Source organism: Melospiza melodia, chromosome 20 (genome assembly GCF_035770615.1).
Source record: "Melospiza melodia melodia isolate bMelMel2 chromosome 20, bMelMel2.pri, whole genome shotgun sequence".
Taxonomy (NCBI): domain Eukaryota; kingdom Metazoa; phylum Chordata; class Aves; order Passeriformes; family Passerellidae; genus Melospiza; species Melospiza melodia.
Window position 1 is genome coordinate 13144359 of NC_086213.1, and position 23233 is coordinate 13167591.

Genomic DNA, 23233 nt, shown 5'->3' on the forward strand with positions numbered 1-23233 from the left:
CTCCACCCTGCACCGTTGCCGTGGCCACCGAGAGGCGTCGAGCCGGTTGCCGCCATGAGCCTGGACGACGTGCGGGTGCGGTGGCTGCGGGACCGAGCGGTCTCCCTGCTGGGTCTGAGCGATCCGGCGCCTTTCGAGGAGCTGCTGAGCCGCGCCGAGGGTGCCCGGGTCGTGCTGCTCTTCTTCGGCCTTGGCGCCGAGGGCGGCGAGGATGCGAGCGGGGCGGGCGCGGCGCTGCTGCTGCTGCGGGCTGAGCGGCCCGGCCCGGCCGGTGAGGAGCGGGCGGGAGAGGGTTCCCCTGGCCCGGCGCTCTCCCTGGGCACTGAGCTCTTTCCCCCTCCCTCAAACCCCTCTTCGTCCCATCTGCTGAGTCGCAGGTCCTGGCCCCTATTTTTAGCCCTTTTCCTGTCTTTCCGTCCCTTGGGCTGTGTTCTCCTGCCCTTCTATAGCGCCCGTTTCTAGAATGTTGTGCCCTCTATTTGCTTTCCTCCCATTTTGCATTTGTGCACTTGCAGGTGGCGTGAGTGAGCGTTTCTATGTGGCTTTTAATGAAATTCCCGAAGAATTTGTGTCAAATTCTACTGTGTATTTTCTGAGAGACACCAAAGGTATGTTCCCTGAAGAACTGCAGCCTCAGCGTTTTCAGTTTTGCGTTAAACAGCACCTCCCATTGTGAAGATATGATAGAGACAGGGACTCAGGATAGTGCACATCCAACTTATTTAACCCCAGCCAGGGCTGGGGGTGCTTTGTCATTTAACAGCATTTCTGTGCAAGATTTTCCTCCTCTGTCTGTAGAGTGAGAGTTCAAATCAAGCCACTGTTCTTTTGAACAGAAAACCGTATTTGAACATGACTTGCACCAAACCTAGTAGTGTTTTATTGGAGTTTTAACTTATTATGAAAACGACTTTATTATTTCTGTATCAATTAATTAGATTTATACTAAATTTTTGTATATGTTTAGAAACAGTTCCTGTACCTAAAGACCTGACTGAAGCTAATGAGATTCTTCCTCGAGTGATAAAGTCTGGGATGCTGACTGATGATACTCTCTTGATGCTGAAGAATGCTATCTCACAGGTAAATGAGTGACAGCTTTTATATATGGAATGAATCTTGAGTGTTTCTTGGTGTGGTTTTGCCTATTTAGTATTATATGGACTATGCATAATAAATATTAATATTTAATAAGTGACCTTCATATGCCAAAATGAAATATTTGTGAATGCTTATTTGATATTTTGTTTCCCAATTTTTCCCCCTATTTGGTAATCGTTTAAGAGTTTGACACCAGACACCTCTATTTCTGTGCTCACAGACTTTCATGAAGGCATGCTGGAGCTATTGCTCTGCAGAACTTGAGGCAGAGAGAATCATGCTAAGGATGTGAAATGGAAGGAGACACACTTAAATTAAATTTAAGAACAATATCTAATGGTTAAGTGAATTGCTTGTAAGTTTTTTTTTTTAATATGAACCATCTAATCTGTGGCACCTGTTTCAATCCTATCAGTCTTCACCAGCTCCCTCCCATGGTCAGCAGCAGACTGAGAAAACTTCTTTTGATTCAGACAGTGAAAACTCAGATTCTGAAGCAGTTAAATTACCTGAGACTGAGCCTAGAAAGTCAGTGGAGTCAGTGGAAAGTCTAACGGGGAGTGAAACTCAGCTGATCATACCAGGTGAGGGGAATGTTTTGCCTCTGCCAGCACTGTGGTGATTGGAGCACATGGCAGTAGAACGAGGTTCACCTGAGAGGGGCTTTGTGCAGAATAACAGATTTGATTAAAGCTGCTCTTTGCTGATACCACCTGTGCTTTTCCTGCCCTGAAGCATAGCAGGCAGCGTGGAGAAATGGATGAAATCAGTGACAAGTCTTTGAAACAGTTTGGAGTAAGAGTAGGAGAGGGGGTAGACATATCCAGTGGTGCCACGCTGCCAGAACAAGCCATTTCATTCTGCATGTGTTTTATTCCAATAGAACATCTGAAACTGGAGATGCCCAATGTAGATCTGGATAGACAAGTGGCTGTTCTTGCCACAGTTCCAGGAGTGGTTCAGTCTCTGAAACGTTGTGCAGTGACCTGGAAGAAATTAATATCTGGAGTTCTGAAGGAACAACTGGAAAAGGTTCCAGAGGTAATGTTGCCTGTAACACCAAGATGCTTTTATTCCTGGAGACTTTACTTCATTTCCCCACAAGAACTGTGTTAGTTTTTAATTCCTCTTCACATTTGATTGTTGGATGACCATTTACTAATTCTTGAAAAGGAGAACAACAGTAGTGAGGAACTGTGTGGCTTTGGGAAGTAGAATATAAATAAAATATGAAGTAATTCACTGCAGATCCTACCCACACAGAACAGCTGTGGAAAACTAAGAGACTTTTGTTATCTGCTCTCTTCTAAAGAGCAAAGAAACACTAAAAGCTGCACTGAATATTTTTTTTAAATAGACAGCTATATTTTTTCTTTTTTTTGCAAAAAAGTGATCTCAAACAAAAGCAAAAATATTTATTTTCAGGTTTTCAGTCTGCAGATGTGTGTATAACTAATACCACTAAACATGCTGAGGGATTTTTTAAAGTTACCTGTTCAAAAGCCATGACTTCAGGGAAATACTCCCCATGAGCAGTTCCCTTCAGTGTGTGTATAATTTTATTTCAGGATCTTATTCTCTCTGGCTTTTTGTATGGTTGAATCATATCAAGTTTATCTCAGCATAAAATTTATTGAAAAGAAGGGAACAAATATAATCCTGATTATAAATATTCACTCTTGCATAATGGTAATTCATCTTTTTGTATTTGATTCCACATTACTTGTAGGGTAATAGCCCACTTGCAGAGATTAACCTCTGGCGTGAAAATGATGCTGCTTTAAGGGCTCTTACTGAACAGATGAAGCTTCCAGAGGTGCAAAAAGTCATGGAAATATTGCAGAAAGCTGAACCTGAGTTTACTGGAGATTTACAGATAGTCTTAAGTGACCTCAAAACGCATCACATGGAAGCTCAAGACAATGCTAAGTTTCTGTCAACTCTTGAACGCCATTTGAAGGTACTTGCCCTTGAGAAAACTTGCTCAAGCTTAAACTATTTATCTGAGTTTGGTTTCTCTGTTGATCTAATCACCTCTTGTTTATTTTTTCACTCTTTAGCAGCAATAAAGATATACTCTAGATTAACAAATTATATTTAATTTTTTAAAAGGGGCACTTATTTTGTATGAGTTTCAATGATTCTAATGTCTGAAAGCTCAGAGCTGTGAGCACTTGGTTTCTAGTCCAGTCTTGGGAGTTTTGATGGCATCAGCTGAACTGGGGAAAACTAAGATTTCTCTAGTCCCTTTTTTTTAGATAGTTTCTACCTCAAATTACAGCTGATGCTTCAAAGTTTAAATTGTATTGAAAATCTTCCAAACAAAGAGTTGAGCCAAAATTTAAAATCAGGACCTAAAATTTGGAGCAAAAGGTGCAGATTTGCACATCTTTAACCATGTGTATTATTCAGGCAGCAGGATGTCTCCTTGTCCAGGTTATTTATTTAATGATCTTACAGACTTTCATAACCTGAGGCATCTACAGAACAAACATTAGTTTACTAAATATGAATTTGTATATTTTCATGACATCTTACCCACAATATGCATTCCACAGAATTTATCAACTGGCACTGGGGTGGATGTTATCTCCCATGTCATCCCCTCCCTGCTGAACGCCCTGAGGCTGGTGTGGATCATGTCCCGGCACTACAACAAGGACGCGACCATGGTGCCCCTCTTGGAACGGATCTCCTGGGAGATTTCCGAAAGAGTGTGCAGAGTTGTGGACCTGCAAACCCTCTTTAAGTAAGTGCTGGGTTCCTCTTTAACTGGGCTGTATTTATTAAAATGTTTTATTATTATATTTGCTTGCTTCCACCAAAGAGGTGTCTGTATTTTTCAACCATCTGAAGTTGTATTAGAAGTCAATTTATTTCGTAATTTTCATAAATTACTAAATCAGCCATGAAGATACAGGTTCTTGTCCTCTTTTGGATTGAAAGAACATGAACCAATAAAACAAATAGAAAGATAGAGGTAAAAAAGTGGCATAAATGTAACCAAAATCACTCCTCAAATTATATCACCTTTCAAAATCACATTGAAAATAAGTTATAAGTTTTGCCTAGATCTTTTAGAGTTAGAAGTGCTAAACCAGGGTATATTATTTCAGGGGAGATACAATTTTTTAATCTATAGTATTTCTATTTGTGATATCTTAACTGTGTTGATTTGATTAATAGACAAGACACAGCTACTGCAAAAAAGAAAATAACAGAAGCAAAACACACTCTTGAACAATGGAAAAAATGTTATTTTACTACTTGTATTCAAGTTGAAGAGTCAGGAAGTAAGCGATACTGGAAATTTGACGTGAAAAGTTTATTTGAAAAAACGGATTATATGGTTTCAATCTGTCAAGATCTGTATGATATGTTTCAGGTAGGAACATAGACAATAAATAGAGATTGTGTAATCACTGTCTTCTACTGTAGAGGAGATTCTTTTGTGTTGTAGGTGTAGACTTGTTAACAATTTTTAGTTTTGTGTTTGGGACCTGAGTGGTGCCTTTGATTCCAACAAAACTGCACTTGATGCTGGATGTGCAAATGCTGGAGGTGGAATAACTTTTCTCCAGGTACTGGCTGGGGAAAGGTGCCACTTGTACATGGTCTGAACATAAGAGACTTGCAGCAACTGTTTCACGCATTTATGATTTTCTTGGGTTGCCTTAATGAGATCAATAAAATACCATTTAAATATACTATAATATAAAATTTGGCCATCTGTCAATCTGTGTATTAATTGCAGAATAACATATGAGTGGAGAGATGCTGTGTTTAGGCTAATTTAAGTCAGGGTAATTAGCAATATGGACAATCATTAAACTGTGTGTAAAGTGGAGTGAAATGGACTAATAACTGAGTATTATCTGTTATAGCAACTAAAATGCTGGGCTTGTAGATTGTTGCTGTGGTTTTTTCAGTGTCTTGTATTGAAATATTTGAAGTTTGAATATTAGCACAAACTGGTCATTCTCTGAGTGGCTGATATTTTTTAAAGGAAAAATTTAACAATAATATGTTCAGTGGCAGAAAAAATATTAAAAAGAAAGCTTTATGGTATGTTCTTGTGAATGAATAGGTTGCTGAAGAACTTCAGAATATATTTATTCCTGAACTGAAAACTGTGTCAGAAAATCCAAAGGGTGTTGATGAACTACAGAGAGAAGTAAATATAGTAATTAGTCCTATGGAAGACCTGAGATTTGACCCTTTTAGGATGGAAAATGCACGTGACTGGGCATTCGTTGTGGAAGAATTTAGAGCAGATGTTGTGGTAGGTACCATATACTGTGATTGCCAAAAAATAGTAAAAATAAGCTTGACTGCTCATATTAAAAAGTATTTTCATTTTGCCACCCTTTCTTGGTTTTGCAGGATGAATTTCTCAGTGACAGGGTTTCTTTGCTTTCTTCCTTTGTTTAGGATATTGAAGAAAAGATGACAAGATTTATTGATAAATCTTTTACAACCCTTCGATCAGCAGAAACTGCTTTTGGCCTGCTGTCAAAGTACAAACGCCTCCAGATTCCTAAAACTATTAATAAGCAGTTCATGAAAAAGTTCAGTGTTGTTTTGGAGCAATATTGTAAAGAGGTATTCAATTTAAGCATTTCTTATCCAGTACATGAAGTTCTTTACCTAATGAAAACCATAAATCTGTATATGTCTAAATACCTGTGTGGTGTAATTTGCTATGTAAAAGACTGAACACTTTTATAAATAAACATGATAATTGCTCTCTTTTTTTGGGACCAAGTTGGAGCAATAGTCTGGTTAATTTGCTGAAATGTGCACATCTGTCTATGTGAGACACTGTGGGAGCAGGAAGGTGCTCTGAATGCAGCAAGGCTTGTGGCTATTCCTGCGCCTTGTAAACAGTAACTCAAGCTTCCTGGGAAAATGGACTTTTTTATACCCTACAGCTTTCTTGTCACAACCAAGTTCATGATATGATTAGAAGATGTCATAGATCAACTTTGGAAGGCTAGCCTGTATGTTGGGAAGCTTTTGTTATCGGCTATTTTTTGATATTTCAAAGGACATTAAACTTAAAACAATTTCACAGAACAGGCTGCCATAATGGAAGTTCCACAAGATGGAGAAATAAAGACAAAATAATTATCTTTATCCTGCTGCTGGAATTAGCTTCAGAACTTGTGCTGTGTATCAGACAGTGATCATGGGCAAGCAGTGAGAAAATGATTTCTTGCAATATTTTATTCTCTTCTAGGTTGAAATTGTTGAGCAAATCTTTGTTCAGAACCTCAAGGATCCACCCCTGTACAAGAACCACCCTCCAGTGGCCAGAGCAATCTCCTGGTCCCGATCCCTTTCCCATCGGCTCAGACACACCATTACTCTGTTCCAGGAAGAAAAGGAGCTTCTTGCCTCTAAACGTGGACAGGAAGTATGTTGGGTCTTTTGGTACTTGATGAAGGAAGAAACACTTTTGTTATATACTTGTAAAGATGTGAGAGTGCTCTAATGTGAGGGGAAGTCCCAAATCTTTGCACACAGCAAGCCGTGTTAGATGTGAAAACTGGATTGAAACCTTCCCACTGTTTCCCAGGGAGGCAGTGATGGAATCAGTTATGTAATTCAAGAGCCCAAATTCTCCAGTGTCTGCATTAATTACAGGCTGTTACTTGTTCTCTTATCTAATAAAAACCAACGACCATATTGAGAGACCATATTAGGACAGGTTAGTTAAACATTTCTCATGATTTTTAAAATGAGTTATACAGAGTTGTCCTTTCTAGGTGCAACTAAAATATCTCCAATTGACCAAGAAAATGGAGGAGTATGAAGCTAAAAAATACCGTCAGTGGAGAGACAGGGCAGAACACGTGCTTCCACTGCTACTGAAAGATACTCTACTGACTCTTGTCGCTGATGAGGCTGCAACAAATGTTCATGCAGAGACTTCTGAGCAGGTGAAATGTAGGAAGATTGTGTACCAGGCTTCTCTGAGGGGAAAACTGAAACTTACCTGATGGTCAGCAAGAATTTTCTGAGAGTAATGTTTTAAACACAGATTTAGGAAAAGTTCTGAGCTGAGAATTGTTTGTGGCCCTTTATAAGACAGTTTCTGAATCAACTGGCAAATGATTGAATTTTGTTTCTCTGTGTGTTCTTCTGTGCTGTAGTTCCTGTTAATTTTTTAGGTTTTGGTATAACATTTTTGGGACATTGCCACGGTACTTGGGACTGAAGTTAGGTAGAGGCAGGTTTCCAGCAGAGATCTTGCAGAATCCTGTTCCTACTAAACTTTTGTCTGGCTGAATTTCCCCTGGGATTTCTGTTGTAACTGTTTGCAGCAGTGTGTAAACAGAACTTTGGTTTGTTTCTTGTGATTGACAACTGAAAAGGTAGTTCTGTGTAATTTCTGAACCAAGAATGCTGAGGCTACTATCAAATTTTAAAGGCATTTCCACAAGCCCTGAATGTCAGTCATTCTGACTGTTACCTTCTGCCTTATCAAATGTCTCCAAAAGCTCACCTTTACCTTGTGATGTTTCTTGCTCCTCTCTTTTCTGCTGCTTTCTTGTGTTGCAGAGCTCTGCAACAGAAGAGCCTGTCAGCATCAGGAAAAGTGTCAGCTGTGCTCTGAATTTTTCTCCTGAAATCCTAGAGATTATCACTGAAGCAAAGTACATGGAACAGCTAGGGCTTCCCATCCCAGAAATGGCGAGATATGTGGCATTACAGGAAGACAAATATCTCAGGTAAGGCTGTAACAGAATATCTGCCCACATACAGGCTTATGGCTGTATTTCAAGTGATTTCACTCCAGGAACAGGCCCTGAGTCATCACATTTTGGAAACATGAGACCCCTTAGTGATTCTTCTTTTTAAGGGTACAATTTCTAATGGCCATGTTGCACTGATAAGCTTTTCTTTGGAACTCTTTGCATCCTTTGTGCTGTAGGACTATTATACAAATTAACAACTTGTCCAAACCTGAGAGGAAAAAAATTTGCAATGAATTGTTTCTGACATTTAGATTTCAGCTCATTTCAACACACTATTGCATTCTTCTTGTACAGCCTTGGAAAAGTCAATTGTGTCTAAATTATCACAGACATTTAGCACACAGATGTGCCAATAAATTCCTAAATGGATTTTAAAGTTCACCTGTTCAGTTCACCAATGTGCTGCAAACTAGGGCTGTCTCCATAACTTTTGAGATGGGGCAGGAGAGGTTTGTCCAGCTACTATTTGAACCACATGAAACTTTTCTTTGTTTTCAGTGGGAAATAAATTACTTTTATAATCAATATGTATTCAGTGGTTAGTTCTGCAAATTTTGCTTTATATGAAAGTCTGAATAGAACAATGTAAGTTCTCTGCTCTTTGGTGGAGTTTGTAGCTCTTTTTCAAGAAAATAATAATTTTTGCCTTTTGAGTTTTTGTGTTTCTTACATTCCTTAGGTACACAAATAAATTGAAAGTCATGCTGAGTCGCTATCACAAATTAATGGAGATGGTGAGTGAAGCAGAAATCAAACTTCTTGATCGCCAGGTCAAAGAACTCTGGAGAACATTGAAAGCAGGACAGAAAAGACTCACATGGAAGTCTGTAGGTAATGGAGATACTACTTTAAAATGGCCTTAGAAGTTTATTTTTAGTTTAAAACATCTCCTCAGTTCTACTTTTTATGATGGCAGAACATATGATCCATCCTCTTGCCACAGGGACAGAATAGCACATTAGACAAACTCTGACCCAGGAGATATTTCTTGGGTTTTTATTATATTTAAAACACTGGAGATGGTTAGAAACACTTAGCTAAAAGCTGTAAGGGAGCAAGATGAAGGATTAGCTGAGAAAACATCTAATCTATGATTTTGCTGAACTTTGGGTCATTCTTAGAGAGAAAACATGTCTGGTTGTGGCAATTTTGATGCATTGATGAAATACTTGTTAAAAGAGAAAAAAACAAATGGTTTTGATTTATTTCAAGGTATTGGTGAATTTATTGTCCAATGTACACAAACCATTGGGAGATTAGAGTTACTTGTCCGTCAGATTCATCAAATTTCTGAAGACATAAACAACAAACTTCAGTTCATAGAGTCCACAAATCTCTTTAAGTTTCCACATTCAAAAAATGGTGACAAATGTCCTGGTAAGTCTTTATATTTTCATTTCCAAGCTCTGTGGTGTTTTATTTTTCTCTATCTGCTACTTTGTGGTTTTAGTTGCTAAGATCAACCCTTTTAATTTTTATCAAAACTGATTACCAAGGGTGTAACAGAGGATGGAACGTTTCCTCAGATGGAAATGGCAGCGAGCTGGTTGTCTGCCAGATCTCTCTGTCACTTGAGTGGATGATGGATCAAATTTCTTTCAACACTTCAGAGCTGTAAAAAGGTTGCTATTAAATAATTGAATCAGATTAAAATCCGTATTTCAGAGGGCTGAAATATTAATAAATTAAAATATTTTTTATCATAAGATCAATTTTGTGTTCACAAATAAAACTCAGGTATACACTTCAAGTGTATAAAACTGTTAGATCTTTTGCAGTTAATAATGCTAGTTTTTGTATCTCTTACAGGAGCAAAAGAATTTTTTGACTATGTTAAGTGTGAGCGAGGAAAAGATGTGGAACAACTGGTTAGAACATATTCTGCAATTCCACAATTGCTTATAGAAGTGGAAAGACGAGTTGCCTATACAAACAGTGGCAAATCTCCAAAATTGGCTTCCTATTATGCATATTGGGAAAATAGGATTTATCAGGCGTTGATACAGTTAGTTGTGAAGTAAGTGAATTGTTTGCTTTAATGAGTTTCCAGTCATCTTTAGGTTCTCCTGGATCTGTTGATGAGTGTGTGCACTGACATTTTGTTTAAACCCATCAGTGACTTACAGTTTGTGTAAGATTTGTATTTCCAGTGATTTTTTTCCTGTGGAGAATGGAGAACTGATAACAAGGTACAGAGGAAACCCAGATTCTGAAAAAATGAGTATTGGCATGTTGTTGGCAGAAGAGAGAAATAAGACGCATTTGCTGCAATGTGTGTATTTGCACTTCCCTGGTTTATCTCTAAAATCAAGGTTTTGTTCTCCTAAAGAAGATGATTTTGAGAACTTGGTGTCTGAGTGCCAGGTGCCTCCCTGTACTGCATGGGGCGGGAATCCAAGAACAAATGTTTTACTTGTTCTGCAGTGGCTGAGGCCAGTGCTGGAACAAGGCATTGTAAAGGCTTCCCTTACAAGCAAGGTGTTATTGCAATTCAGCGTTGCAGCTCTGTTGTAACATCCATCTAAGCTTCCCAACCACCTCTCTTCCCATCATCCATGTTCTGCAATCTGATCCATGCTCAGATGACTTTGCCACGGTTGCTTATCTGGGCTCTTGCTGTGAAGTTGACCACAGTCTCAAGATCCTTTTGCACCAAAATATCTCCATTCATTCCTTCCAGCAGCTTCTTTTAGCAAGTAAAGCTTTTGCATTAAATCAGTTTAGTGAGACAGTTTTCCTCTCAGATACATCAGTGTTTCCAGCTGGGATCAATGATAACTCAGCTTACAGATCTAAGCATACACTTGAAAATTGCAGCCTTTCTAGGAGCATTTTCCTGGGGGCAGCTCCTGATTATTTCTATCTTTGATGCTTTTTTTTTTCCTTTCTCAGGAATTTACAGGCTTTTAATGCAGCTATTCTTGCAAATGTGCCACTGTTACAAGTAGAAGCTGTTTTATCTGCTCCTGAGATAACCCTGCGTCCTAATGACAGTGAGATTGAAAAAATGACTATGCAATCTATCCAAGACTGTGTTGAAGTCACTAAGGTGATTTTTGATAAAGATTTCTTTTTGTTTCCAGAATTTGCTTGTGATTATAATGAACTAATCTTATTTTATGCTTGGGTAAGCATAAATGTCAAAGGGGAGATTGATATTGCTTTATCTTGAAGTCAAAATACCCAGTACATTGTTCTAATTTTACAGACTGTCCTAATTTTACAAACTGATGATCAAGGGGGAAAAAATCCATGCGATTTTTACTCAGGTACAATTGCTGATGACTTTTTAGCAGTTTTGGCAGTGTAACGACATGATTTGGTTCTATAAATCAGCATACATCAGAAGGAAATACTTCTCAGATTGCACTGCAGATGTTGCTTTCTGCTGTATGAATAAGCTGGTGGAATAAGGAACGTGAGTGGCCTCCTCTACTTTACATTACATTAGAAGCAGCAGAAAAAACAGTTCAGAAAATGTTGGAGAGAGGCATCTAGGACAGCAAATACTTAGATTAGGTATCTAACTTAACTGGCAGTGATGTAGCAGTATTTTCCTCCATAAATAGTTTCACACTGAACTGCTTTCCTGAAAAGAAGCCAAATAATGTGACAATGTTCCTGCCCTCTGCTGATGGACAAATGATTCCAGATGTCACCTTAAATGAATAAATTTAGTTTAAGTGTGCTTTTTGTGCTCAGATTTGCTGTTGTTCTCTACTGCTGCATTCAGACTGTTTGAGCCAATACCTTTTCCTCTCTGTCATGCTATAATCAGAAGAGATTTTAGAAACAGATAGAGTAATGCATGGAACAGTTTTGTTAGGATGAAATAAACTCTTCTCAAGTTGATGGGAAAGTGTGATCTCTTTTTGCTGTCAGAAAAGCAATTGATTTGAGAAATCATTGATACCAGTTCCTACATTGTGTACTAAATATTGGTGAACTCCTTCACTGCAAGGGAAGGAAGCATTGGAACAGAATGCCCAGGGAAAGGGTGGAGTCACCATTCCTGGAGGATGTGGCACATGAGGGCATGTATGATTTAGTGGGTGGCTTGACAGTCTTGGACTGCTTGTACTCAATGATCTTAGAGGGCTTTCCAACCCAGCTGATTCTATGAGTGATTTAACTAAAATGACTCCGCCAGGGAACTTTTCTGTTTTCTGACCCTGTCTTTGAAACTCTCCAGCACTTCGTACGATGGATGCACGGTACGTGTATTGAATGCCCTCCTCAGCACGTCAGGGCGGATGAAGTTGTCACTTTCAACTTCTACAGTGATGTCTCCCAGAGCCCTCTGGTAATTGAACAGGCTGTTCTCATCACTCAGAATGTCCAAAATCTCCTGGAATCTCTCAGGAAGTGTTTGAACCAGTGGAATAAGTATGACCAGCTGTGGAAATCAGACAAAGACGCAGTCCTGGACCGTTTAGCTGCACAAAAGCCTCCCTGTGTTGTCTTTGATGAGCACTTGCAGTTCTATATGACAGTAACTCAGGAAGTAACTCAAGGGCCCTTGGTTAAAGATGAACAATTTATCAGGCTTCAGCTGGCTCCTTTAGCCTCTGCAGTGAAGGGCACTGCTAGAAACTGGATGTTGTCACTTGGGAAGCTGCTTAATGAGTCAGCAAAGGAGGAGCTCCGATGCCTTCAAGATGAGATTCATGTAGGTGTTTTCAGTTTGTTTTTTTTTTTTTTTTGTTATCTTTATCACATAGACTAAGAAATGAATCTCATTACTGTAATTCTGACAATTGCTTTGTCAGTGTTGATTCTGGAAAGTATCTTTACTTTTTACAGAAATTATCAGAGAATCTGAATAAACCTCCTGAAACCCTGGATGATCTCAGAGTTGTCCTGGGCGCGTTTGAAGTGGTCAGAGACATTGCTGTTGAGGTGGAACTGAGATACTTGGACATTGGAGAGAGATACAGAACTCTTGAATTGTACAATCTTCCAGTAAGTGTGTGTCTCATCAAACCTTTCAAATCTGAGCTAAGGGCACAGATGCCTCACATGTGAATGAAGAAATATTTTCCTTTTAAGATGTGTTACAGAATTACAGAATTATTGAGGTTTGAAGGGATGTCTGGAGACTCTGTAGTCCAGACTCCCTTCTCAAATCACTCTGCCCACGTTAAAATGGACATATGGAATCTGTTTAAATCCAATTAAGGTCGCTTCAGTATTGGTTTTGTGTTTTGCAAATTTGTAATGTGAACACATATTCCTCACTTTCTTGTGAAAGTGTGTGTCTATTTAGGCCTTGTGAGGGATGCTACTTGTTTTGTTTTAGGTACCTGAAGAAGAGATACTGCAGTCTGACGGTGTTAGGGAAGCGTGGGAGACTCTCCTTGTGGAGGCAACAGAAATCACTCGCAACCTAGATTGTAAAGGAGGCATAAAAGAAGCATTCACAAAGGTAATACTTGTAGTTAGTATAGAAAACAATTAGAAATGGAAACTGTTTAATAGAACCGTTTAAATTATGTTCTTTTTAGGCGACAGAGCAACAAATTGCAGACTACAGCAAAGAGACAGAAGACTTTTTGCAGAAACTCTTGAGTGAGGGGCCTGGTGTTGTTGGAGATGATCTTGATAAAGGTAGATGGAGTAATGTGTGTGAAGTGATGTTTTGAAAATATTAGTCTTCAGACAATTCAAACTTTATGTAAAACAAGAAATTTATGCTTTCCTTATTAATATACAAACTCATCAGTTGGGAAAGTGAACATTTTTAGTACTGGAACATTCACAGACTATATGCAAATTCTGTCTTATTTCCCATGACGATCCCTGTGATGATTTATCTGTAAAATTCCCTCTCCTTTCCCAGGACTAGAACTCATGGCTCAGTTTGAAAAAGAATTAGCGAAATTGGAAGAAAGGCAGCGGCAGCTGGGCAGTGCTGAGAAACTTCTGGGCATGGCAGGAACAGCGTACCCAGACTTATTAAAAGCACAGCAAGATGCAAAAGCTATGAAGCAGGTCTATGACATTTATGCAGAACAAAAAGTGAGTGTCACACTGAGTCTGCAGGCACACATCCGTGTTCGTGCAAAGACACACAGCAAAGATGGGGACTAAAGAAGAGGCTGCATTGCCCCCTGGTTACTGTCAACTCGCAAGCCTTTGCATGAAATAATCTATGCCCTGTGAAATAATTTTAATATCATTAATGCAGCACTATCAGTGTCTCCTTGGTGGACCAAACACATCCTCTCATCAGATGGGAACAGACTTTCCCCAGCCTCTCATAACTGTTGGATGGCATTTTACTGCACATGGTTCCTGATCAGTTCAGTGAAACTACTTTTGGATATAGGATGTGTACAGGTGACAGTGGGTATCTCAGGCTTTAACTATTTTTTAAGAAGTTTTATTTTTCCAAAATTTAAATGCCTTGTAAAGTATGGTGCTGTTCTCCATATTCCCTTTTTACTATTTGTTATGCAAGTGATTGTGTTTGGCTATGAATCTGTCCTGGACATGAACTTGTCTCTCCCTAAGTTTGTAAAATGTTAATATAATTACATTTTGGGGGTCAAAACTAAAAGGAATATGTTTTTTTTCCCTTCTTAATGTCCTTGTTTGTAGGCAGCTAAAGAGAAGTGGTCTAAGACACTCTGGATAAACCTCAATGTCAAGGTTCTTCAGGATGGAACCGAAGGATTTCTGAAAGCTGTTCGGAAGCTGCCCAGACAAGTGCGTGGTATGCCAATATGTAAGCAACTGGATAAAAGCTTGAAGTCTTTTCTAAACTCCATTCCTTTGTTGCTTGATTTGAAAAATGAAGCTTTAAGAGAAAGGTTTGTTTTGATTTATTTACATCACCATATATAGAAGTATTTGATGTGTTTTGTTAGAACTTTCAGTTACCATTACTGGGGTCATAGCATGTCCTGGAGCTTGGAAATTTATTTCTGCCTAATGAACTTGTGTAATAACATGAAAGGTGCTGCAATGACTGGGATAATTTATTTATTCAGACTAGTAGTTCTTATTTAAATAGCAGAATCCTAAACATAAGTTCATTATTATATGTTACAGTTGTTTTTGTTTTTTACTGTATTATGGTGTTAAACTGATGTGTCAATTTAAAACAGGCATTGGGAAGACCTTATGGAGAAAACAGGAACAAGATTTGAAATGAAAACAGAAACATTCACTTTGGAAAATATGTTTGCCATGGAACTTCACAAATACGCCGTGGTTATCAGTGATATAGTTGGAACTGCTATTAAAGAACTTAGCATTGAGAAGGTAATGTACTGAATTATAGAATCAATGTAAAGCTAAGAAGACAAGGATGACAACAATCAGTTTCATTTAAGATTTTTAGATTAGCATAACTGCTAGTTTGGCCATCTTCAGGGAGCTGCCATGAGCTACATGAGCTGGGATTTACAGCTTTGTTAATGAGCTCCTACTGGCACTGGATCCTTGCAGAATTTGGTTTGGCAGCAGCATATTGGATTTCTATGATTATACTAAGAAAGTTTGTCCTATGAAAATGGATCTGAAGAAGGATCAACTCTCTTGCCATCATTCTTTGAAATAGATTGCTTCTTTGTAAACCAGAGTTAGAAAATCTGCAAAAAATTTAGCTGAATTAGCTGTTTCATTTTTTGCTAAGATTATAGGCCTCCAGTTTTGAAGACTGAAATATGCATTTTTTTTATGTTCACATGCAGGGACTGAAGGAAATAATAGAAACGTGGGAAAATATGAAATTCCCTGTAGAAGTGTACACCAAAGGCACAGAGACACGAGGCTTTATTCTGGGATCTGTAGAGGAAATTTTAGAGACTCTTGATGACAACAATGTCAATCTTCAGAGTGTTTTGGGCAGTCGCTTTGTGGGTCCTTTTCTTTCAACCGCTCAAAAATGGGAAAAAACTCTGTCATTGATTAGTGAAGTAAGCGAGGTAGGAGGAAAGTGCTGGACTAAATAATTAATGTTTATTATTTATAATCCAGATTTTCCATTGTATTTCTGTTTCCTCTGATGGTAGCATTTGATTTGTAGATCTGGATATCAGTTCAGAGAAAATGGATGTACCTGGAGAGCATTTTTGTTGCTCCAGATATAAGAGCACAGCTTCCGGAGGAAGTCAAAATATTTGACCGTGTAGACCAAATGTTTAAACAGGCAAGTAACTGACTTGTGATCAGCATATTTAGTGCATTTTGCTTCCAGTTCCATAGTTACTTATAGTCTTTTGTGACATGTGTAATACTGAGAATGATGTGCTATAATTAATTGAATATGAGATTAGGGAACCCAGGAATTTTCTGGTTTACTTCACATCTGTCATAACCAGCAGACTTCTCCTGATTTAGCTGAGATGGGCAGATGTGAGGTCCTTGGCTGACAGCATGGAGTAGGCAGAATCTCCTTTTCTTTCATTGTTTACAACTTTTTACTTTTACCTTGGTAAGAAGAAGCTTAGATGTGTTCCTATTGATTGAGGACCTATGTAGATGCTAAAAAGGCTTTCCTGCTTCATGCCACTGTTCCCATACTGAACGCATATTCCTGGTATGAAAATGGCTTACTTACTTTCCTATGTGCAAAATTGAGAGAGTACTGGGATTTTGAAATATGATGTTTGATCTGTCCTTGAAGTACCATTGTGTACAGAAGCAGAGTCAGGTATGTGCTTAAGCTGGCCTGATTGGGGATACAGGCTTGTTGGGCTTACCCTTGCTTTTATAGTTCTGTCTCCATAAACACACTACCTTCATGTTTTCATACAGCACTGCAGCACCACAAAACCATTTCAAAACCTTTGATTCACTTCTACAAGGACCTCTACTGCTTGTGCTGTTTGCATGCTTTGTCATTAATGAAATATAATTTATATAACCTATTGCTGTTCAACATTTTCTAAACTCCCCTTTCTCCCTGTATAGATAATGGAAGAAACTGTAAAAGATCCGATAATAAAAAATTGCTGTGAAGTCCCAAATCGTCTATCAGACCTCCACCGTATAAACGATGTGCTGGAGAAATGCCAGAAAAGCTTGAATGAATATTTGGATTCCAAGAGAAATGCTTTCCCCAGATTTTTCTTTATATCTGATGACGAGTTGCTCAGTATCCTTGGCAGCAGCAGTGCACTCTGTGTCCAGGAACACATGATAAAGGTACAATGTCTGGCTTTCCACAGTGCCTTGTGCTTTTAAGTGCTTTGAAAAGTTTAACAGACTGTACTGTACATACTCATAAGTATGCATGAACATTTTTTGCATACAAAGAGAATTCTGGCAGCATCTTGAAGAAGATTCTGAATAACCAGATCAGATCTGATGCACAGTCTCTGCTGCCTCTCACACTGCTTGGTAGCAATTATGGTAGAGGAACATTCAAGATACACCAGAATGATCTATCATTAAAGAACTTTATGCACAGATTGTAGCTCCTTCTTGCTCTTATTTTCTAGGGGGGAAAAAAATATCAATGTAATTTGGGCCTGATTATTTGCTTGATATTCTGCAGTTCTGCTGCTGGGCTATACATCAGCATTTATGTTTGATTACTTGGGAGTCAGATCCATTTCTCTGGAGGAGAGCTGGGGTTGCATATGTTTACATTTGGAGGCTTTGTTTCTAAAATGCCTGTGAATTTCTTTGTTGGTGCATTTCATTCAGATGTTTGATAATGTAGCCTCGCTGAGGTTCAAGGACGGTGACAATGATGAGAAGATTGCCACAGCCATGATCTCAGCAGAGGGGGAGGTGATGGAGTTCAGGCAGGATGTCCATGCTGTGGGCAGAGTGGAGAACTGGATGACAGTAGTGCTGGAGGAAATGAGACGGAGCAACCGGCGCCTCACCAAAGAAGCCATTTTCCGATATTGTGAAGACAGAAGCAGGTGAAACAATCAGTGTCAAGGAACACATAAATAGCTGATGTGTTAATGATATGGAAAAGTTACGGCATAATTTTACAATTCCTGCACATTTTAGTCTGTGTATCTCTATGTGGATGGATATGAATACATTCACATGTACTATTTTAACCAACCATGTAGAATGCATAATCTCTCATATCTATTTTTCTAAATCTTGAGTTTTATTTTTGGTGCTGTGTGTTCAGTAAGTTTTTCTCACAATGGAAATAAAATTTCCACTTGGAAATTTTATACCTGGAACAAACAGCTTTTCTATCAGAATATTTCCTAGGCTTTTGAAATCCCCCAGCATACCTTGATAGAATTCTGTGTATCTCTGAAAAGTTTGGCTTGTGTTGTAGCTGCTGCAGGAACAGGAGAAGCCTCTTTTTTGTTGTTGTGGTTTTTTTTTTCTTTTGTCATCAGTTACTTAAAATAAATAGTAACTCAGCCTCCCTCACTGTATGTGTTTTCCATAGAGTTGATTGGATGTTGCTCTTCCAAGGCATGATGGTGCTTGCTGCTAATCAAGTGTGGTGGACTTGGGAGGTAGAGGATGTCTTTCGGAAAGTGAAAATGGGAGAAAAGCAGGCAATGAAAGTTTATGCTAAAAAAATGCACAAGCAAATCGATGACCTGGTTACCCGCATTATGACGCCCTTGAGCAAAAACGACAGGAAAAAATACAACACTGTTCTCATCATCGACGTGCACGCCAGAGACATCATCGACGTATTCGTCAGAGACAGGTAAGCACCACCTCCAACTCCTGAGCTAACGCCAAACCTAGGGGTCGTGCTGCCATCCTCTTGGCTGACGTGAGCTCTGTGTGCAGCATCCTGCAGGCTCAGGAGTTCGAGTGGGAGAGCCAGCTGCGCTTTTACTGGGTGCGCGAGCCGGACGAGCTGATGGTGCGGCAGTGCACCGGCGTCTTCTCCTACGGCTACGAGTACATGGGGCTCAACGGGCGGCTCGTCATCACCCCGCTCACCGACCGCATCTACCTCACCCTCACACAGGTGCACCCTCAGGGACATTGTGCTAGCAAGCCCCTGTTATACTTAGGCACATCCTGTTTTATTGCCTCTTCCTGCTGTCTCCCACTGTGAACGCCAAGATGTTTGAAATCAGTTGTGATATCCTTCTCACCTCATTGCTGCAAAGACAAGGTAGAAGGCGTTCACAAAGATTAAAGTTTTTTGTACCCAAGGATTCATATGTGGTTTTGTTACCAATCTAATCTAACATAAATCTAATTCAAGCTGTGCTTTGCTTTTTGGTTTGTCTTCAAAGGCTCTATCAATGTTTTTGGGAGGAGCACCAGCAGGGCCAGCAGGTACAGGGAAGACAGAAACAACCAAGGATCTGGCCAAAGCACTGGGCTTGCTGTGCATAGTGACAAACTGTGGAGAAGGCATGGACTACAAAGTAAGAGTTAAAGATCTGTGTTCTCTGAAAAAATGTCAATTTCTGCTCTTTATCAGTGCCCAGGATCAGGACATACTCTGAACTTCTACATAAGTATCTCCATTAGCAATACCATGCTGTTTGATAATTAAATTTAGTAAAAGGTGTCAATTTTGAATAAATTTCTGAAGGAATTTCAGGCCCTTTCAAGCAGGGGAGCAATTACTGCATGTTTTGTGTTTAAGTGTATGATAGGCAATCTGCACTTGGCAAGTAATTATTGCAAGACCAGAGGTTTATCCATCATTAAGTATTTTAGTGTGTTCCAAAGTTTTTTGATGCTGAATGTTTTATATAGTCACTGCTGAGAAGTTTTTCTTGTTGCTCCTTTTAGGCAATGGGTAAAATTTTCTCAGGCCTTGCCCAGTCTGGTGCATGGGGATGCTTTGATGAATTCAATCGCATCGATGCTTCCGTGCTTTCAGTCATTTCTTCCCAGATTCAGACAATCCGAAATGCTTTAATGAATGGGTGGAAAAGATTTCAGGTAAACATTAAAAAAGAGAAGTAATTGTGGAAGGCTAATCTTGGTTTTCAGGGCAAGATACAGGGTTAGACCCCATCATTAGATCAAAGGGCTGCTGCTTCTGTATTTCGTTTGTGCTGAACATTTCAAACTCCAGAGTATGTACTTTTGGTTTGAAAGATGTTAAATCCTTGCTGATTGCCTAATCCTTTGCTAGGTTTTTCCTTTGTGAAGTGAGATAAAAGTGATCTTAATAGGATAATAGCAAGTAAATGGGGTGATAGTCTAGTAGTAATGAGGAACAGCAGTAATTTAACTTGATGTGGATTGTGAGGCTTTATTTTCTGAGGCTTTATTTACTGATGCTTACTGGAATTAAAAAACCTCAGACTGAAAATTTGAGGCTTGTGAAATATCTTAAAGAAGGTGCATTAATCCCATTGTTTGTATCACGATGACTTTCTAAAGCTAAATATTTTAGCACTTTGTCCTAAGTGGGTGCCCCAGTATTATTGGTTTTCTCTTTGAGCAAATAGTATTTTTTTTTTTTAGTTCCTAATTCACATTCTTCTAATGTTTTCTTATGCCTTTAGTTTGAAGGACAGGAGATTTCCCTTGATAGCCGTATTGGCATTTTCATTACAATGAACCCTGGCTATGCTGGCCGGACTGAGCTCCCTGAGTCTGTAAAAGCTCTCTTCAGGCCTGTGGTTGTGATTGTACCAGATCTTCAGCAGATCTGTGAAATAATGCTGTTTTCTGAAGGCTTCCTTACAGCAAAGGTAAGATGATTCTGTTGTTACCCATACCCACGTACCCACCCATGTTTGCATGGCCAGTAGCAATGTCCACATTTGTGATCAATAATTTAAATCTCAAACAGGTCCTTGCCAAAAAGATGACAGTGCTGTACAAGTTGGCAAGGGAACAGCTTTCTAAACAACATCACTATGATTTTGGACTGCGGGCCCTTAAGTCAGTGTTGGTAATGGCTGGAGAATTGAAAAGAGGATCAGCAGACCTCGATGAGGTAGATTTGCTGCTTAGTTACCCTGGGCATATAATCTTTTTTTTCATTAGAAAGGTAATGTGTTTCCCCATCTGATGTAGTTTGTCTGGTTTGGAAATAAGACCATTGGTGTTATTTGTCTTATTCTTTCCCTTTGTTCTTATTGAGTTTTGTTGCGCTTTCTGCCATTTCTGCTTTCTCCAGTCAAAGTAGGCAAATCTATGGAAAATGAGATATTTTCCTGCTTATTAAGTCCAGGATGCAAATAGCCAGATGAGTATCTCTGGATGACTAGCAAAAACTGGTTTTTGAACCGTGACTGCTCCAGCTTGGGGAAGCTGTATTGTTTGATTAACATGGTAGAAAAAGGCAGTGTATTATTCTTAGTTATTGATACACTTAATCCACATAAAATAACCTCTGTGGTTTCCACTAGGAACTGATGACAAAAAAACAATCTAAAAGCTGCACTGAAATAATTGAACAATAGTTTTTAAAGATTTAAAGTTTTGAAGTACCTCATTTTAGCTAATAAATATTTGGTAAAGATTGATTTTGCTATGTTTTGTCTAGGATGTGGTGCTAATGAGAGCTCTGCGAGATATGAATCTTCCTAAATTTGTGTTTGAAGATGTACCTCTGTTCCTTGGCCTGATCTCTGACCTCTTTCCTGGCCTGGATTGCCCTCGAGTCCGCTACCCTGACCTTAATGATGCTGTAGAACAAGTGCTGGAAGAACGAGGTTATATTGTTCTACCAGACCAGGTATAAAAAATGTTAATTGCTTGAGGTTTTGTTGTAAATGTGAGGCTGCAGGTGCATTATTGCACCCTTGAATGGCTCCAGAAAAATTTGTCTGATATGGACCTGCTGCTAGCCTTAACCACAGAGGTATGACAGTAATGTACTGGATCAATGTTTATTTTTCAGGTGGATAAAGTAATTCAGATGTATGAGACAATGTTAACTCGTCACACTACAATGGTGGTTGGACCTACTGGAGGTGGCAAGACAGTTGTTATTAAAACCTTGTGCCAGGCCCAAAACAAGTGAGTGTAGAATGTAAACCAGGCTGTAAAATGGCACAGTCATATTAGTCAACCCTGTCCAGCCATGACAGGATCAACAGCCACCCAGGGTATTTGTTTGGGTTAGCGTGAGATGATAGTGTGATGTTGTACTGTTGTTTTTCTTGCTGTGTCTTTAGGCTGGGATTAGTGACAAAGCTTTACACACTGAACCCTAAAGCTATGAGTGTGATTGAGCTGTATGGGATCCTTGACCCTGTCTCACGAGACTGGACAGATGGAGTCCTGTCTAACATTTTTCGGGATATCAACAGACCCACTGAGAAGAAAGAGCGAAGGTAGGCAGCTAGAAATCATAATGATGGTTTTGAGATCCTGGGGTTTACATAAATTAAAAAAAAATAGATATGGCACTATTTAAAAAAACAAATGCTAAATAAATAGAAAGTGTCCACGGCTCTTTCTGTCTCCTGTGAGTTCCTAGTCTCAGTGAAACGATGCAATTATAAAAAATGAATGGTAGACTTCAAAAACCTGACTGACAAAGGCACCATTGTTGACACTTTTGAATTCAGAAATATGTTAGGAAAATCAGAGATCAGTCAGTGCCCATGGCTCTTGTACACAGGTACATTCTCTTTGATGGAGATGTGGATGCTCTCTGGGTTGAAAACATGAATTCTGTCATGGATGACAACAAGTTACTGACCCTGGCAAACGGGGAGCGGATTAGGCTTCAGGCACACTGTGCTTTGTTGTTTGAGGTAAGAAATGACTGTACCATTTAATATACAGGAAGGGTTTGATACAGATGGTGCTTCAAGGCCTGAAAAGCAGTTAAAGTTTACCATTCTCTTGTGTGATTCTTTTATAGGTTGGGGACTTACAGTATGCATCTCCTGCCACAGTATCCCGCTGCGGAATGGTCTTTGTAGATCCTAAAAATCTGAGATATGAGCCCTACTGGCAGAAGTGGGTCAAAAAAAGAGAAAATGAGGTGGGAGTTTCTGCATTTGTTCAGAATACTTGTATTGAATAGTATGGACAGTCTTTGGTAGAATTGCTTCCTTCAAGAATCATATCTGGTCAGCCAGGTATTGATGGGAAGCTCTGCTGTCAATGTTTTTCTTTCCAGCTGAATTATTGTCTTTTTTGTGTTCCTTAGGAAGAGAAAGTGGAATTGGATAATCTCTTTCAGAAGTACGTGCCTTACCTTATTGATATGATTATAGAGGGAATTGTGAATGGCAAACAGGAACGAAAGCTGAAGACCATTATTCCTCAAACAGATTTAAATATGGTAAGAAACAGAGAATAAAGATTGAACACATTTAACTAAAAAGAAAACAGAATGATGGAAAAAGTGCAACCTTCCCAAAGAAAGAACAGGAGGAGAGTGCTGAAATGCCAGTTTCCTACTGATGAGCACACAGAGACACCAAACCAATCAGCACATAACAATGCTCTTCTACTCAACTTAATACATACAGCAGTAGATCCAT

The 23233-nt window shown here is 39.2% G+C and overlaps 1 protein-coding gene across 1 annotated transcript in view; it reads left to right on the forward strand.

Annotated features, from left to right (window-relative positions):
• Positions 1-54: 54 nt before the first annotated feature.
• The window catches only part of DNAH10 (dynein axonemal heavy chain 10), a 49606-nt gene continuing 26427 nt past the window's right edge, over positions 55-23233 (forward strand). Inside the window, exons 1-40 of the mRNA XM_063173490.1 lie at positions 55-226; positions 516-608; positions 968-1083; positions 1517-1685; positions 1985-2142; positions 2831-3061; positions 3660-3850; positions 4288-4486; positions 5189-5383; positions 5533-5703; positions 6341-6517; positions 6870-7043; positions 7666-7835; positions 8542-8693; positions 9075-9239; positions 9672-9879; positions 10755-10911; positions 12055-12531; positions 12666-12824; positions 13162-13287; positions 13367-13469; positions 13702-13880; positions 14463-14674; positions 14972-15128; positions 15560-15793; positions 15895-16017; positions 16782-17015; positions 17520-17743; positions 18241-18510; positions 18597-18780; positions 19055-19189; positions 19563-19715; positions 20288-20476; positions 20578-20724; positions 21277-21468; positions 21634-21752; positions 21911-22069; positions 22360-22495; positions 22606-22728; positions 22897-23031. Of these exons, the coding sequence (XP_063029560.1) occupies positions 55-226; positions 516-608; positions 968-1083; positions 1517-1685; positions 1985-2142; positions 2831-3061; positions 3660-3850; positions 4288-4486; positions 5189-5383; positions 5533-5703; positions 6341-6517; positions 6870-7043; positions 7666-7835; positions 8542-8693; positions 9075-9239; positions 9672-9879; positions 10755-10911; positions 12055-12531; positions 12666-12824; positions 13162-13287; positions 13367-13469; positions 13702-13880; positions 14463-14674; positions 14972-15128; positions 15560-15793; positions 15895-16017; positions 16782-17015; positions 17520-17743; positions 18241-18510; positions 18597-18780; positions 19055-19189; positions 19563-19715; positions 20288-20476; positions 20578-20724; positions 21277-21468; positions 21634-21752; positions 21911-22069; positions 22360-22495; positions 22606-22728; positions 22897-23031 (7068 nt within the window). The remainder of the gene's footprint in view (positions 227-515; positions 609-967; positions 1084-1516; positions 1686-1984; positions 2143-2830; positions 3062-3659; positions 3851-4287; positions 4487-5188; positions 5384-5532; positions 5704-6340; positions 6518-6869; positions 7044-7665; positions 7836-8541; positions 8694-9074; positions 9240-9671; positions 9880-10754; positions 10912-12054; positions 12532-12665; positions 12825-13161; positions 13288-13366; positions 13470-13701; positions 13881-14462; positions 14675-14971; positions 15129-15559; positions 15794-15894; positions 16018-16781; positions 17016-17519; positions 17744-18240; positions 18511-18596; positions 18781-19054; positions 19190-19562; positions 19716-20287; positions 20477-20577; positions 20725-21276; positions 21469-21633; positions 21753-21910; positions 22070-22359; positions 22496-22605; positions 22729-22896; positions 23032-23233) is intronic.